This window comes from Delphinus delphis, chromosome 1 (genome assembly GCF_949987515.2).
Source record: "Delphinus delphis chromosome 1, mDelDel1.2, whole genome shotgun sequence".
Classification (NCBI taxonomy): Eukaryota; Metazoa; Chordata; class Mammalia; order Artiodactyla; family Delphinidae; genus Delphinus; species Delphinus delphis.
Genome location: NC_082683.1, coordinates 178,786,935 through 178,805,183, shown reverse-complemented (window position 1 = coordinate 178,805,183; position 18,249 = coordinate 178,786,935). Strand labels below are relative to the sequence as shown.

Sequence of the window (18,249 nt, the reverse complement as noted above, 5' to 3'; positions counted from 1 at the left end):
GATTTTGCTTTCCCAAATATATTTCTAATGGTTGTGTATTCTTTTATGTTTATCAAGGTTGAATGCAGAAGTAGTTCTATTATTTATAACAATTTACAAGAAAGTAAAATGTTTCTTTACAAGAAAGTAAAATTGAACAGTATCAATTTTCACTAACACTGTAATAGAGTGATGTTAATAAAGGTTTAAATAATTAATCTCAAATTTCATAATGTGTTATGTAGCCAGCCAGCTTAAAACTTTAAAAAATTAAAGCAAAACTATACTAGTAAAAACAAAAGTAATAGAGAAGTTTTCTCTTCCATGAAAAGAGTGTTAGAATGGAAAATTGGTCGCATATTAGTATGAAGTGAGTTTGATATGGGGGCAAGTTTTATCATTTTCTCTTTGGCTAGTGCCCATATTAAGCATAGACATTGGAAAGAAAAAGAAATAAAATGTAAACAGTAGAAAGCGATATTTTGAATATCCACTTCACTTGAAGTGACTATGTAAAATATCACTTCAAAAATATCATTGTGCAGCTTTGGGGTGAATAAGATAAACTCAGCAAATTTTCCTTAGAAAATCGTCGTAAACATCTGTGTGGTGGGACAGAAAAACCTCTCAGCACAGCAGAATTTGGTCCTATCTAGAAGTGTTTCTGTGTCTCCACTTACTAGATGTTTATAAAGATTTCCTAACAGAGAGAATTTTTCTCAAGTGGATCTACCCTACAGTTTCAAACATATAAATTTTACAAGTTATATTATTTGAAGATTATGCACTATGGACTCATATCTTCACTTAAAAACATAACCTTTAGGCTTAGGAGGAAAGATTCTGACATAAAAGTCTCAAAAAATAAAATCAGATGCAATCGGCATAAAGGATTCAGGTTAAAATAAATGAGTTTATACCAGAATATAGGTATGTCTCCTAGCTAAATTAGTTTATAATCACGGGATGTGTTAAAGTGAAAAAACCTTGAAGTGAAGGATGCAATGATATTCTACCCTACTAGTAATTAATCATAAAAGGTAAAAAATGATACACATTTTAAAATTTATCTTTTCAAATACAGCCATGGGACCACATCAACACCTCATACCACCCCACCCCAGCAAAAAAAAAAAAAAAGGGTAAAAAGAATGAAGTTAAAGAAAACTTCTCTAGAGTGATCATTAGGATAATGAATACAAAATAATCAATTACTTACTAATGCATACAGGTTGCACTGACCATCCACTTTGCAGACATGTAATTAATCCTGATGTATTACCATCTGCTGTTACATATCCTGGTTTACACGTATACTTTGTTTGTTTATTTAAAGGATATGTAAAGGCAGCTTCAGAAAAAAATCCGTTCTTAATTTGTATATCTGATTTTGAACATGTTTCTAAAAGGGAGAAAGCATAAAGAAAAGATAAGCATATATTTGATAAACATTTTATAAGGATGCAAATAATATAACTATAGAAAAATGGGGAGTCATTTATAAATGTAAACCTAGAAAAATTCTAATCATTTAAGTTCTTGTGTGAGAGAAAAAAATCTACGAGTTTCCAAAGATATTAAATCAAGACACTTTATTCATGTTTTTAGAACAAAGCAAGATTTAAAGTACTCAGAATCCTTACTAGGAAATTATTAGTAATCTGTTTGTCTAATGGATCTGGAATCCTACAGCATGTCAGAACTCTAGTAACAATGGGTTTCCTTTCCTGGGACTTGTTCAAAACATTGCTTAGTCTGGATCTCTTAAGCAACCCAGAACACAGTTAACAAATTGGGGTATCTCAGATCAGGTGATGATCTCGGAATCTTCCACCACAGTTACCATAGCCTTTGTATCTGAGAATTTGAAATGTTTGTCATCAAAACTGGGTGCTTAAAGCCATGTCAATATATGGAGTTCAATGGAGATGACAATGATCAACACATGTATTCAGTCTACAAAGGACTAAATGATGCTTCGTCAAACTATGTATAACTAAACTTGAAATAGTAAAGTACATTTCTGTCACTTACTAGGTCTCTTCACAGAGCTCAGCTTCATTTATTAAATAACTCGTGGATAAAGAAGAAATCAAAAGAGAAAACTTTGAATATTTTGAATTGAATGAAAATAAAAACATGATAAGTAAAATTTTATGAGATTTATGAAATGACACGAAAGTGTGCTGAGAGGGGAATTTTAACATTAAATAGCAATAATAGAAAATAATAAAGATTGAAAATCTGTAATAGAAAACAATGATTGAAAATCAATAATTCTTTTTACTTAAAAACTATAAAAAGAAAAGCAAACAAACACAACATATATAAATTTGAAAGAATAGAGTGACATTAGTAAGATGGTGGAATAGGATGCCTCGACCTCTCCCCACAGACACACTGAATTAACAGCTATGCACGTATCAGCTCCCCTTATTCAAAACACTGATTGAGAGGCTCCTGCGTTCAAGGCAAGTGAGAAAATGCTAAAATCCTAACTGTTAGGAAAAACTGAGACACACTCTCACAATAAATCCCACCTAGGCACAGCACCATATAATTGGGAGGGAACCCTCAACTCCCAGCTTCTCCTGGAGGAGCAAAGAGTTTGAACCACAATCTAGGGCTCCAGTTTTCCAACTGCTAGTCCAGGGTCTGGCTTCTAACTCACCTGCCTCTGGGAGGGCCCAGCATTTCCAGTCTCCTGGGACTACTGAGGACAAAGTGGAATGGCTGTGCCAGCACTGCTCACAGGCCATCCCCTACCTTAGTGCAAAGGGAGCAGCTCCCAGTTTCTCCATGGAAGGAGTTAGACTACACATCTAGACCCTCATCCTTTTTTTTTTTTTTGGCGGTACGCAGGCCTCTCACTGTTGTGGCCTCTCCCGTTGCGGAGCACAGGCTCCAGACGCGCAGGCTCAGCGGCCATGGCTCACGGGCCCAGCCGCTCCGCGGCATGTGGGATCCTCCCGGACCGGGGCACGAACCCGTGTCCCCTGCATCGGCAGGCAGACTCTCAACCACTGCGCCACCAGGGAAGCCCTAGACCCTCGTCTTTTCTGGCTGCTGCCTAAGGAACTGGCTCCTAACTAACCTCTCTCTGAGAGCTGATGAAGCCCAGAATTTGTTGATGCCTGGGGACTACAGAGAGCAAAAGCATGGTTTGGAAGAGCACAGGGTTTGAAGGAGCATGCAGGCATTTCCACAGCCCTTCTCCCCAGCTCAGTGCAGAGTGAGTGAGGGGATAAAGTCCAGCTCCCAGCTTCAGCAGCTTTTCTGGCTTCTAGGTCACCTGTCTCAGGACATAGATGGGAGTTGGCATACTCCAGACCCCTGGAAGATGCTAGGTACAAAGACAGCAGTTTGGATGAGCATAGAGGTTAGAGAGGCATCCAGAATCTCTGGCCAGGCTGACTGATGAAGGCTTTCTACTTATGAGTCCAGTCTGTGAAGACTAGGAGGTGTGGGTGTTTCATCTAATGCACAGATATCAACACAGAGATTCGAGAAAAATAATAATAGAGAAATACGTTCCAGTCAGAAGAACAAGATAAGTATCTATAAACCAACACTAACTAAATGTAAATCACCTGACAGGTGATTTACATTTACAGTGATTTCCCCAACAGAAATTCAAAATAGCAGTCAGAGAGCAAAAAATTTGACAAAAGAGTAAAGCAGAGGTGGTTTGGGCCTGACATATGTCCCAGGTGAGTGTCACGGGCAGCTCCCATGTCCAAGCCTAAGTACTCAGCTTCTTCCCTTGCTTCTGATGTTCGCCCTCTTGTAACTAAAGCTTGTGGGTTTATTACTAGGGAATATTTAGAAATAAAATACATTTTTCAGTGGCAAAAAACCCCCAAAACAAACAGAAACCCCAAACCCCACAAAATAGCCATCATAAACATGCTTACCAAGGACAGGAGAGCAATACATGTACAAAGTAAGAATTTCAACAGAGAGATAGAAAATATAAAAATTACCAAAAGAGAAATGGTAGAACTGGGAAATGTTCTACCAATTCTATTTAAATGTGATAAATAAACTGAAAAATTAAATAAAGGGGTTCAACAACGGACTAGAACAAGCAGAAAAAAGGATCAGTGGACGCAGAGGTCACTAAAAGTAATTGACTCAGAAAAGCAAAAAGAAAAAAACAGTAAAAAAGTGATCATAGGTTACGGCACTTATGGGACACTGCCAAAATGATCACTATATATGTTACAGAAGACTGAGAAGGACAATAGAGAGGGAAAGGGGCAGAAAACTGAATCAAACATATTAAAACAACTGAAAATGCACTAAATCTGGGAAAGGAAACAGACATTCAGATCCACTAAGCCCGAATGAAGTGAGATGAACTGCAAAAAAATACAACCCCCCACCCCGACTGATACACATAATCAGATTGTCTAGAGTCAAAGACAAAGTAAAATATTGAATCAGCAATAGGAAACATCACAAAGAAGGGAACCGTAAAACCACCAGGTGACTTTACAGCAGAAACACTGAAGGCCAGAAGGGAGTGGGATGATACACTCAAAGTGCTAAAAGAAAAAACTGCTAAGAATACTATACCAGCAAATTGGACCATCACAAATAAAGGGGAGGTACAAATATGACCAGACACACAAATGCTTAGGGAGTTTATCGCCACTAGATGTGCATACCAAGAAATGTTAAAGGCAGTTCTTCAAGTCGAAAAAGAAGGGTGCTAAACACCAGCACAATAGCATAAGAAAGTATGACACTCACTGGTAATGGTAAATATAGAGACAAATATAGAATACAGTGATGGGTAAATAAGTTTTTTTAAAAATAGGTCTTTATTGGAGTATAATTGCTTCACAATACTGTGTTAGTTTCTGTTGTACAACAAAGTGAATCAGCCATATGCATACATATGACCCCATATCCCCTCCCTCCTGAGCCTCCCTCCCACCATCTCTATCCCACCCCTCTAGGTCACTGCAAAGCACCGAGCTGATCTCCCTGTGCTATGCTGCTGCTTCCCACTAGCTATTTTACATTTGGTAGTGTATATATGTCGATGCTACCCTTACTTTGGCCTAGCTCCCCCTCCCACCCCGTGTCCTCAAAGTCCATTCTCTATGTCTACATCTTTATTCCTGCCCTGCAACTAGGTTCATCAGTACCCTTTTTTTTAATATAGATTCCATATATATGTGTTAGCATACAGTATTGTTTTTTCTCTTTCTGACTTATTTCACTCTGTATGACAGACTCTTAGGTCCATCCACCTCACTAAAAATAACTCAATTTCGTTTCTTTTTATGGTTGAGTAATATTCCATTGTATATATGTGCCACATCTTCTTTATCCATTCATCTGTCGATGGACATTGAGGTTGCTTCCATCTCCTGGCTATTGTAAATAGTGTTGCAATGAACATTGTGTGGTACATGTCTCTTTTAGAATTATGGTTTTCTCAGGGTATATGCCTAGTAGTGGGATTTCTGGGTCATATGGTAGTTCTATTTTTAGTTTTTGAAGGAACCTCCTTACTATTTTCCATAGTGGTTGTATCAATTTACATTCCCACCAACAGTGCAAGAGGGTTCCCTTTTCACCACACCTTTTCCAGCATTTATTGTTTCTAGACTTTTTGATAATGGCCATTCTGACTGGTGTGAGGTGATACCTCATTGCAGTTTTGATTTGCATTTCTCTAATAATTAGTGATGTTGAGCATCTTTTTATGTGCCTCTTGGCCATCTGTATGTTTTCGTTGTTGAAATGTCTATTTAGGTCTTCTGCTCATTTTTTAACTGGATTTTTTGTTGTTTTGATATTGAGCTCCATGAGCTGTTTGTATATTTTGGAGATTAATCCTTTCTCTGTTGTTTCTTTGCAAATATTTTCTCCCATTCTGAGGGTTGTCTTTTTGTCCTGTTTATGGTTTCCTTTGCTGTGCAAAAGCTTTTAAGTTTAATTATGTACCATTTGTTTATTTTTGTTTTTATTTCTGTTACTCTAATAGGTGGGTGAAAAAAGATCTTGTTGTGGTTTATATCAAAGAGTGTTTTTCCTCTAAGAGTTTATAGTGTCTGGTCTTACATTTAAGTCTTTAATCCATTTCGAGTTTATTTTTGTGTATGGTGCTAAGGTGTGTTCTAATTTCATTCTTTTACATGTAGCTGTACCGTTTTCCCAGCACCATTTATTAAAGAGGCTGTCTTTTCTCTATTGAATGTTCTTGCCTCCTTTGTCATAACTTAGTTGCCCATATGTGTGTGGGTTTATCTCTGGGCATTCTGTGCTGTGGCATTGATCTATATTTCTGTTTTTATGCCAGTACCATACTGTCTTGATTACTGTAGCTTTGTGGTATAGTTTGAAGTCGGGGAGCCTGATTCCTCCAACTCCGTTTTTCTTTCTCAAGATTGTTTTGGCTATTTGGGGTCTTTTGTGTTTCCCTACAAATTGTAAAATTTTTTGTTCTAATTCTGTGAAGAATGCCATTGGTAGTTTGATAGGGATTGCATTGAATCTGTAGATTGCTTTGGGTAATGTAGTCATTATCACAATATTGATTCTTCCAATCCAAGAACATGATATATTTCTCCATCTGTTTATGTCATCTTTGATTTCTTTCATTAGTGTTTTATAGTTTTCTGAGTACAAGTCTTTTGCCTCCTTAGGCAGGTTTATTCCTAGATATTTTATTCTTTTTGTTGCAATGGTAAATGGGAGTGTTTCCTTAACTTCTCTTTCAGATTTTTCATTGTTGGTGTATAGGAATGCCAGAGATTTCTGTGCATTAACTTTGTATCCTGCAAGTTTACCAAATTCCTTTATTAGTTCTAGTAGTTTTCTGGTGTCATCTTTAGGATTTTCTATGTATAGTACCATGTCATTTGTGAAAACTGACAGTTTTACTTCTTCTTTTCCAATGTATATTCCTTTTATTTCTTTTTCTTCTCTGATTGCCATGGCTAGGACTTCCAAAACTATGTTGAAGAAGAGTGGCAAGAGTGAACATCCTTGTCTTGCTCCTGATCTTAGTGGAAATGCTTTCAGTTTTTCATAATTATGATGCTTGCTGTGGGTTTGTCATATATGGCCTTTATTATATTGAAGTAAGTTCCTTCTATGCCCATTTTCTGGAGAGTTTTTATCATAAATTGCTGTTGAATTTTGTCAAAAGAGTTTTCTGCATCTATTGAGATGATCAAATGGTTTTTATTCCTTAATTTGTGAATGTGGTGTATCACACTGCTTGATCTGCGTATATTGAAGAATACTTTCATCCCTGGGATAAATCCCACTTGATCATGGTGTATGATCCTTTAAATGTGCTGTTGGATTCTGTTTGCTAGTATTCTGTTGAGGATTTTTGCATCTATGTTCATCAGTGATATTGGCCTGTAACTTTCTTTCTCTGTGATATCTTTGGCTGGTTTTGGTATCAGGGCAATGGTGACTTCACAGAATGAGCTTGGGTGTGTATCTTTCTCTTCAATTTTTTGGGAGCATTTGAGAAGGATGGGTGTTAGCTCTTCCCTAAAAGTTTGATAGAATTTTCCCATGAAGCCAACTGCCCTGGACTTTTGTTTGTTGGAAGATTTTTAATTACAATTTCAATTCCATTATTTGTGATTGTTCTGTTTATATTTTCTATTTCTTCCTGGTTCAGTCTTGGAAGGTTGTATCTTTCTAAGAATTTGTCCATTTCTTTGTGTTTGTCCATTTTATCGGCATATAGTTGTTTGTAGTAGTCTCTTATAATCCTTTGTATTTCTGCAGTGTCAGTTTTGATTTCTTTTTCATTTCTAATTTTATTGATTTGAGTCTTCTCCCTTTTTTTCTTGATAAGTTTGGCTAAAGGTTTATCAATTTTGTTTATCTTCTCAAAGAACAAGCTTTTAGTTTTATTGATTTTTGCTATTGTTTTCTTTGTTTCTATTTCATTTATTTCTGCTCTGATCTTTATTTCTTTCCTTCTACTGAGTTTGGGTTTTCTTTGTTCTTCTTTCTCTAGTTGTTTTAAGTGTAGGGTTAGATTGTTTACTTGAGATTTTTCTTGTTTCTTGAGGTGAGATTGAATTGCTATAAACTTTCCTTCCTCTTAGATGGCTTTTGCTGTGTCCCATAGGTTTTGGGTCATCATGTTTTTGTTGTCATTTGTTTCTAGGTATTTTTTGATTTCTTCAGTGATCTCTTGGTTATTTAGTAGTGCACTGTTTAGCCTCCATGTATTTGTGTTTTTTACAGTTTTTTTCCTGTAATTTATTTCCAATCCTATAGCGTTGTGGTCAGAAAAGATGCTTGATACAATTTCAATTTTCTTAAATTTTCCAGGGCTTGATTTGTGACCCCAGATGTGATCTATCCTGGAGAATGTTCTGTGTGCACTTGAGAAGAAAGTGTATTCTGCCACTTTTGGGTGGAATGTTCTATAAATATCAATTAAATCTATCTGGCCTATTGTGTCATTTAAAGTTTGTGTTTCCTTATTTATTTTCTGTCTGGATGATCTGTCCATTGGTGTAAGTGGGGTGTTAAAGTCCCCTACTATTATTTTGTTACTGTCAATTTCTCTTTTTATGGTGGTTAACATTTGCCTTATGTATTGAAGTGCTCCTATGTTGAGTGCATAAACATTTATAATTGTTATATCTTCTTCTTGGATTGATCCTTTGATCATTATGCAGTGTCCCTCCTTATCTCTTATAAGGCTTTATTTTAAAGTCTATTTTATCTGATACAAGTAACGCTACTCCAGCTTTCTTCTGATTTCCATTTTCATGGAATATCTTTTTCCATCTGTTCACTTTCAATCTGTATGTGTCCCTAGGTCTGAAGTGGGTCTCTTGTAGACAGCATATATATGAGTCTTGTTTTTGTATCCATTCAGCCTGTCTGTGTCTTTTGATTGGGGCACTTAACCCATTTACATTCAAGGTTATTATTGATATGTATGCTCCTATTACCATTTTCTCAATTATTTTGGGTTTGTTTTTGTGGGTCTTTTTCTTCACTTGTGTTTCCCACCTAGAGAAGTTTCTTTAGCATTTGTTGTAAAGCTGGTTTGGTGGTGCTGAATTTTCTTAGCTTTTGCTTGTCAGAAAAAGCTTTTGATTTCTCCATCGAATCTGAATGAGATCTTTGCAGGTAGAGTAATCTTGGTTGTAGGTTTTTCTCTTTCATCACTTTAAGTATATCCTGCCAATCCCTTGTGGCCTGTAGAGTTTCTGCTGAAAAAATCAGCTGATACCCTTATGGGGATTCCGTTGAACGTTATTTGTTGCTTTTCCCTTTCTGCTTTTAGTGTTTTTCTTTGAATTTAATTTTTGATACTTTGATTAATATATGTCTTAGTGTGTTTCTCCATGGGTTTATCCTGTATGGGACTCTCTGTGCTTCCTGGGATTGAGTGACTATTTTCTTTCCCATGTTAGGGAAGTTTTCCACTATAATCTCTTCAAATATTTTCTCAGACCCTTTCTTTTTCTATTCCTCTTCTGGGACTCCTATAATTCGAATGTGGTGTGTTTAGCATTGTCCCAGAGGTCTCTGAGATTGTCTTCATTGTTTTCATTCTTTTTTCTTTATTCTGCTCCTCAGCAGTTATTTGCACCATTTTGTCTTTCAGCTCACTTATTTCTTCTTCTGCCTCATTTGTTTTGTTACTGATTCCTTCTTGTGTATTTTTCATTTCAGTTTTTGTGTTGTTCATCTCTTTTTGTTTGTTCTTTAGTTCTTCTAGATCTTTGTTAAACATTTCTTGTATCGTCTCAATCTGTGCCTCCATTCTATTCCCGAGATTCTAGATCATCTTTACTATCGTTACTCTGTATTATTTTTCAGGTAGATTGCCTATTTCCTCTTCATTTATTTGGTCTTGTACTTTTTTACCTTGCTCCTTCATCTGTGACATATTTTTTTGCTGTCTGTTTTTTTAATTTTTTTAATGAGTGGGACTGTGTTCCTATCTTACTGTTGTTTGGCCTGAGGCTTCCAATACTGGAGTTTATAGGATGTTGGGTAGACCTGGGTCTTGATGCTGAGATGAGGACCTCCCTGAGACCTCACTCTGATGAATATTCCCTGCGGTCTTAGGTTCTCTTTTAGTCCCATGGTTTGGACTTGGAGCTCCCACGGAAGAAGATTTGCCCAACCCCTGCCTCATGGGGCATCCAAGATCCCCCAAGCCACGTGGGGTGGTAAATAAAAAGAGAACATTAACAAAGTAAAAAATAAAATTAGACTAGGAAACTAACAGATATATTAGAAAGAATATAAAAATAAAAATACAGATGAATCAACAACCGGGAGGTACCTCAGTACCACAATAGTACAAAAGCAGAGGAGGGAAAAGAAGAAAAAGAAAAGAGAGAGGAAAAAAAAAGGAGGAGGAAAGCCTTGGCTGTGGAGGGTGGGGCCTAAGCAAGGGCGAAGTTTGGGTGGTGGGCAGGGCCTATGCTTAGGACCCACAGGGCTAGAAAAGGCCCTGGGAGCTGTGGGGGGTGGTGCTTAGGCTCAAGGAACAGAAGGGGCACAGGCGTGCCCCCCATCCCTGGTCTCAGAGGGCAGGGGACCTCACCTGGGAGCCCAGCAGGCTTCCTGGGCTCGAGTGGGTGGGGTCATTGTCCTCTGCTCCTCTCCTGCTCCTCGCAAGTGTCCCTCCCACCTGCCTCTCCTGATCTCCCTGACCTCTGGAGTGCCAATCCTGTCTGGCCTCAACTTCTCCTCCCCCTTCCATCCCCCCACATCCTAAACGTTCACTTGGGGGTTCCTCCTGTCTCCTGGGGGGTCAGAGTCCCCCACCAGCAGCCAGCAGGCACCCTAGTGGTGGGGAGATGCTATTTCCACGTCTCCACACAACACCACCTTGACACTGCCCCCCACATCACTTTTAATGCTAGTATAAAAGTTAAAAGGCAAAAGTATTATGAATAAATATAAAAAATTATATAAATGGTTGCAAACAAAATTGGATGTAAATTGTGGTGTCAACAACTTAACATGGAAGGGGAGAGCGATAAAAGTTTACAACTGTAAAAATTAGATATTTTATGTAAGCTCCAACAAGAGTATACCTATACATTACATCAAGGAAAAGAGAAAGGAATCAAAGCCTACTTAAACTGACAAACAAACAAATAAGGAAACAAACCCAATGAAACAAAGGAAGATAGCAAGAAAGCAAAAGAGAGACAAAAGAACTACAAGACAAACAGAAAATAAGTAATAAAATGATAAAAGTAAAAAATTATTGGGCTTCCCTGGTGGCGCAGTGGTTGAGAGTCCGCCTGCCAATGCAGGGGACATGGGTTCGTGCCCCAGTCCGGGAAGATCCCACGTGCCGCGGAGCGGCTGGGCCCATGAATCATGGCTGCTGAGCCTGTGCTCCACAATGGGAGAGGCCACAACAGTGAGAGGCCCACGTACCACAAAAAAAAAAAAAAAAAAAAAGAAAAAAATTATCAACAAAAATATTTTAAATGTAAATATATTAAATGCAACACTAAAAGACATAAACTGGATGCATGGATAAAAATACAAGATCCACCTTTATGTTTTCTATAAGAAACTAACTTTAAGGAAAAACACAGGCTGAAAATATAAGGATGAAAAATGATATTCCATGAAAATGGTAACCAAAAGAAAGCAGGGTAAGTGATATTTGTGTTAGATAAAATAGACTTTAAACCCTTACCAGAAAACATGGGATCATGGTGGCACAAGACATTCATTGTTTTTGTTCCTGATCTGACAACAGAAATTTGACATCCATCCACAAACAAACCTGTCTTTGAGGGAGGTGTGGGACTCAACACAATATTCCAAGGGACCCAGGAGGTGTCTCACCCACATACGCATGAAATAAAAGGCAGAAAGATCTCTGTCCTGACTGTGGTGTCTGCAGTGGCCCATGAACCAGCTCTATCCTCTCTCAGCCTCAGTCCAGTAGTCACTGGAAACACTACCTTAAACAGTCACACATGGAGGAGAGTACTTATGTGAAAGTCCAGGTTTTCACAGGAGGAGCTGCAGCACACACTGGAGAAAAAAATATATAAGTTTGGATTCATTGGACTGGGTAAGAGGAACAGCTCAACTTTACCTTCATCACCCCTCCCCCAAAGGAGGCACAGATTAAGGCTAATAGAAAACTTCCTGGGCCCCTGATTTCTCCCACAGGGGAAAGGGGGAGTGTGTGTATGATTTTGCAGCTTCCTCATCTGTATGGGATCTGCCAAAAGGCTCATTTCTCTTTCATTCCGTCCAGAGTACTAATAATGAGCTATATGTCTGGGAGTCAGGAAGAGGCTATGAAAGCAGAAGACAGGACACTTACAGAGCATTAAAGGGAGGCTGATCCTACTAACTGCATTGCAAACTCCATCGAAGAACTCACTCAAAAGCTGCTGGGAATGCCTCACCTTCTTATTCACTCAACTGGCCCACTGGCCCCTTCAGGGCTCTGTCTGCCTCACTCACACACCCTCCCATCTTGTGGCCAGCCCCTGTGGGCACAACTGACATTGGAGGTAAAAGCAAGCTTTGATAGACAGCTAGTGAGCACACACAGAAATCTGGCTCAAATCTGTGGGCCAGGGAGAGAATACAAGATTAAGATGTAGTGCCATCTTTGGGGAAACAAAAGACAGGCTGTCAGCACCCATCCTGGTGCATTGTAGGATCTAGACAAGGCACACAAGCACAGAAGTTCTGCCACTAGAGGGAGAAGAAGTGTGAGCTGGTGTTCCCATAGAAGATCTGAGATAGTCTAAAAGTCTGTAGCAGGGCTGAAGGAAGTTTTCTCACCCCCAAAGGAGACTGGTACTTCCAAAGCAAACACAACAACACTAAACTTCAAGGAGCGTGAAATCAAGTAATATGGCATCAACAAAGTATCACAACAATCTTCAGTATTCAAACTCAAAGATTGGAGATCTGTGATTTACCCAATGGAGAATTCAAAATAGCTGTTTTAAATAACTCAATGTGCTACCAGAAAATACAGGAAGACAACTGAAAAACATCAGGAAAACAATACATGAACAAAATGAGCAGTTTACCAAAAAGATAGAAATCCAAAAAAAGAACCAAAGAGAAATTCTGGTGCTGAAAATTCCAATGATGAAATGAAAATGCAATAGAGTAGCATCAACAACAGAATGAAACAAGCAGAAGAAGGAATCTGTAAGATAGATGACAGATATAATGAAGTTATCCAGTCAGAGGAGAACAAAGAAAAAAGCATGAAAAAGAATTAAGAAAGGCTACATGATATATGGTATGTCATCAACAGAACCAATCTGTGAATTATTGAAGTTCCAGAGGAGAAAAGGTGGAGATGGGGGCAGAAAGCTTATTTAAAGAAATAATGGCTGAAAACTTCCCAAATCAAGGGTGAGATTTGAATATCTAAGTTCATGACATTTTTAGGTGACCAAATAAAATTCAACATAAAAAGGTCCTCTACAACACATGTTATAATAAAACAGAAAAAATCAAAGAAAAAAGAGAAGTCTTAAAGGTATCATGAGAAAGAGACCTTGGAACTTACAACAGAACCCTCATATGGCTCTAAGTAGATTTCCCAGCAGAAACCTAGTGGGCCAGGAGAAAGCCAAGTGCTGAAAGAGAAAATTGCCAACCAAGGATACTTTATTTGGAAAATGTCATTTGGAAATGAATGGAAGATAAAGACTTCCCCAGACCAACAAATACTGAGGGAATTGAACACCAGTAGTCCTGTCTTACTAGAAACACTGAAAGGAGTTATTCAAGGTAAAGTAAAACAATGCTAATTAATAACATGAAAATACACAATACACTGGTAAATTTATGTATACAGTCACATTCAGAATACTATAGTACTTTGATATGGAATGTTAAACACTTAACATATTAAAGTTAAAGGACAAGAATATAAAAATGATAGCAACAACTATTGGCTAATAAGTACCCACTATAAAAAGAGGCAAATCATGACATCAAAAATATAAAAGGGTGGGACTTCCCTGGTGGTCCAGTGGGTAAGGCTCCGTGCTCCCAATATAGGGGGCCCGGGTTCGATTCCTGGTCAGGGAACTGGATCCCACATGCAGGCCGCAAGAAGTCTGCACACTGAAACTTAAGATCCCACATGCCACCACTAAGAGCCGGTGCAGCCAAATAAATAAATATATTTTAAATATATATATATACAAAAGGGTGGAGGGTAAAAGGAAAGAGTTTTTGTATGTGGTTGATGCTCATGTTTCATCAGTATAAAATAGACCGCTGACTCTGTAAGATGTTTTATTTCAGTCTCATGGTAAACACAAAGCAAGAAACCACACTAGGTTCACAAAAGGTAAAGAGAAGTTTATTAAAAGCATACCACTATAAAAATCATTAATTCACAAAGGAAGGCAGTCAGAGAGGAAGAAAGGAATTAGGAAACTACAAAAGAGTCTTAAAAAAAGAGATGGTATTAGTAAGTCATTACCTATCAATAATTACTCTAAATAAAAATGGATTACATTCTTCAATAAAAAGGCATAGGATGGATAAGATGGAGGAGTAGGAGGACGCAGAGTTCGTGTCTCCTCATAACTAGGGCACCTAGGAGGCGCTGGTGGGGAACTTTGGACACCTAAGGGGAAGGGAGGAACCCCTATGTGACAAGGTAGGACGTGGAGGGGGTGAGGAGGAGGAGAGGAAAAGTGGAGGCGGGATGGGACAGGCATGCCTGAGGGGCAGCTGGGGGAGGGGAGGCATTACCATGCTTGGAGGGGCCAACTCACAGTGAGGGAATCAGTGGGAATGGGGAGAGACCTTCAGGGGATCAGGAGATAAGAAGGGAACATGGCCAGTGTCTCCCCTGCCCACTCTGACCCCGCAAACCTGCTGGAGGCCTGGGCCTGAAACTCTGCACTCCTGGGCCCCCTCTGGCAGCACAGGCCCTGAGCCTAATCCCCGCCACCCCCAAGGCCTTTTCTGGCCTTTTTTTCTTTTCTCTTTTTTTTTTTTTTGCCATGCTGCATGGCTTGTGGGGTCTTCATTCCCAGGCCAGGGATTGGGTCTGAGCTCCTGTGGTGAGAGTGACAAGTCCAAACCACTGGACTAACGGTGAATTTCAGGACCCAGGGAATATTAATCGGTATGAGATCTCGCAGAGGTCCTCATCTCGGCACCAAGATCTGGCTCCACCCAACTGCCTACAAACTCCAGTGCTGGACACAGCAGGCCAAACAACCAGCAAGACATGAACACAGCCCTACCCATCAAAATAAAAAATGAGATGACAAAAAATATGTCACAGATGAAGGAGCAAGGTAAAAACCTAAAAGACCAAATAAATGAAGAGGAAAAAAGGCAACCTACCTGAAAATCAATTCAGAGTAATGATAGTAAAGATGATCCAAAATCTCAGAAATAGAATGGAAGAATGGATTAAGAAAATACAAGAAATGTTTAATAAGGACCTAGAAGAACTAAAGAATAAACAAACAGTGGTGAAAAACAAAATAATGGAAAATGGAAAATACACTATAAGGAATCAATAGCAAAGTAACTGAGGCAAAAGAAAAAATAAGTGAGCTTGAAGATAGAATGGTGGAAATAACTGTCAAGGAGCAGAATAAAGAATGAAAAGAAATGAGGACAGTCTCAGAGACTTCTGGGACAACATTAAAGAAACCAACATTCAAACTGTAGGGGTCTCAGAAGAATAAGAGAAACAGAAAGGGTCTGAGAAAATATTTGAAGAGATCATAGGCAAAAACTGTAAGTTTTAGTTTTAGTTTATAAAACTAAACTACAAGTCCAGGAAGCACAGAGAGTCCCATACAGGATAAACCCATAGAGAAACATGCCAAGACACACATTAATCAAACTAACAAAAATTAAATTCAAAGAAAAAAATACAAAAAGCAGCAAGGGAAAAGCAACAAATAATGTTCAAGGGAATCCCCATAAGGTTATCAGCTGATTTTTCATCAGAAACTCTGCAGGCCAGAAGGAATTGACAGGATATATTTAAAATGATGAAAGGGAAAAACCTACAACCAAGACTATAATACCAAGCAAGGATCTCATTCAGATTCAACATGGAAATCAAAAGCTTGTCAGACAAGCAAAAGCTAAGAGAATTCGGCACCACCAAACCAGCTTTACAACAAATGCTGAAGGAAATTCTCTAGGTGGGAAACACAAGAGAAGAAAAAGGCCCACAAAAACAAACCCAAAAAATTAAGAAAATGGTAGTAGGAAAATACATATTGATAATAACGTTGAATGTAAATGAATTAAATGCCCACCAAAAGTCACAAACTGGCCGAATGGATACAAAAACGAGACCCATATATATGCTGCCTAAAAGACACCCACTTCAGATCTAGGGACACATACAGACTGAAAGTGAGGGGAGAGAAAAAGTTATTCCATGCAAATGAAAATCAAAAGAAACCTGGAGTAGCAATATTCATATCAGATAAAATAGACTTTAAAATAAAGACTGTTGCAAGAGACATTAAAGGACACTACCTAATGATCAGGGGGTCAATCCAAGAAGAAGATTTAACAATTATAAATATTTGTGCACCCAACATAGGAGCACTTCAATACATAAGGCAAATGCTAACAGCCATAAAAGGGGAAGTCGACAGTAACACAATAATAGTGGGGGGCTTAACACCCCACTTACACCAATGGACAGATCATCCAGACAGAAAATAAATAAGGAAACACAAGCTTTAAATGACACAATAGACCAAACAGACTTAACTGATATTTCTAAGACATTCCACCCAAAAGCAGCAGAATACACTTTGTTCTCAAGTGCACACAGAAAATTCCAGGATAGATCACATCTGGAGTCACAAATCAAGTCTCAGTAAATTCAAGAAAATTGAAATCCTTTCAAGCATCTTTTCCAAAAACAATGCTATGAAATTAGAAATCAATTACAGGAAAAAACTAAAAAATACAAACACATGGAGGCTAAACAATACACAACTAAATAACCAAGAAATCACTGAAGAAATAAAAGAGGAAATCAAAATATTAAATAGAAACAAATGACAACAAAAACATGACGACCCAAAACCTATCAGATGCAGCAAAAAACAGTTCTAGCAGGGAATTTTATAGCAATTCAATCCTACCTTGGGAAACAAGAAAAATTTCAAATAAACAATCTAACCTTACACCTCAAGCAACTAGAGAAAAAAGAACAAACAAAATCCAAAGTTAGTATGAAGAAAGAAATCAAAGCAGAAATAAATGATATAGAAATGAAGAAACCAATAGCAAAAATCAATGAAACTAAAAGCTAGTTCTTTGAGAAGATAAACAAAATTGATAAACCTTTAGCCATACTTATCAAGAAAAAAAGGGAGAAGACTCAAATCAATAAAATTAGAAATGAAAGAGGAGAAATCAAAACTGACACTGCAGAAATACAAAGGATTATAAGAGACTACTACAAACAACTATATGCCGATAAAATGGACAAACACGAAGAAATGGACAAATTCTTGGAAAGGTGCAACCTTCCAAGACTGAACCAGGAAGAAATAGAAAATATAAACAGAACAACCACAAGTAATGGAATTGAAATTGTAATTAAAAATCTTCCAACAAACAAAAGTCCAGGGCAGCTGGCTTCATGGGAAAATTCTATCAAACTTTTAGGGAAGAGCTAACACCCATCCTTCTCAAACGCTCCCAAAAAGTTGCAGAGAAAGGTACACACCCAAGCTCATTCTATGAAGCCACCATCGCCCTGATAACAAAACCAGACAAAGATATCACAGAAAAAGAAAGTTACAGGCCAATATCACTGATGAACATAGATGCAAAAATCCTCAACAGAATACTAGCAAACAGAATCCAACAGCACATTAAAAGGATCATACACCAAGATCAAGTGGGATTTATACCAGGGATGCAAGGATTCTTCAATATATGAAAATCAATCAATGTGATACACGATATTAACAAATTGAAAAAGAAAAACCATTTGATCATCTCAATAGATGCAGGAAAAGCTTTTGACAAAATTCAACACCTATTTATGATAAAAAATCTCCAGAAAGTGGGCATAAAGGGATCGTGCTTCAACATAATAAAGGCCATATACAACAAACCCACAGAAAACATCATTCTCAATGGTGAAAAACTGAAAGCATTTCCTCTAAGATCAGGAACAAGACAAGGATGTTCACTCTCACCACTATTATTCAACATAGTATTGGAAGTCCTAGCCATGGCAATCAGAGAAGAAAAAGAAATAAAAGGAATACACTT

The 18,249-nt window shown here is 38.0% G+C and overlaps 1 protein-coding gene across 1 annotated transcript in view; it reads right to left on the bottom strand.

Annotated features, from left to right (window-relative positions):
* Positions 1-18,249, bottom strand: part of LOC132415270 (complement factor H-like) — a 92,744-nt gene that overhangs the window by 34,951 nt on the left and 39,544 nt on the right. Inside the window, exon 11 of the mRNA XM_059998535.1 lies at positions 1,199-1,381. Coding sequence (XP_059854518.1) covers positions 1,199-1,381 — 183 coding nt within the window. The remainder of the gene's footprint in view (positions 1-1,198; positions 1,382-18,249) is intronic.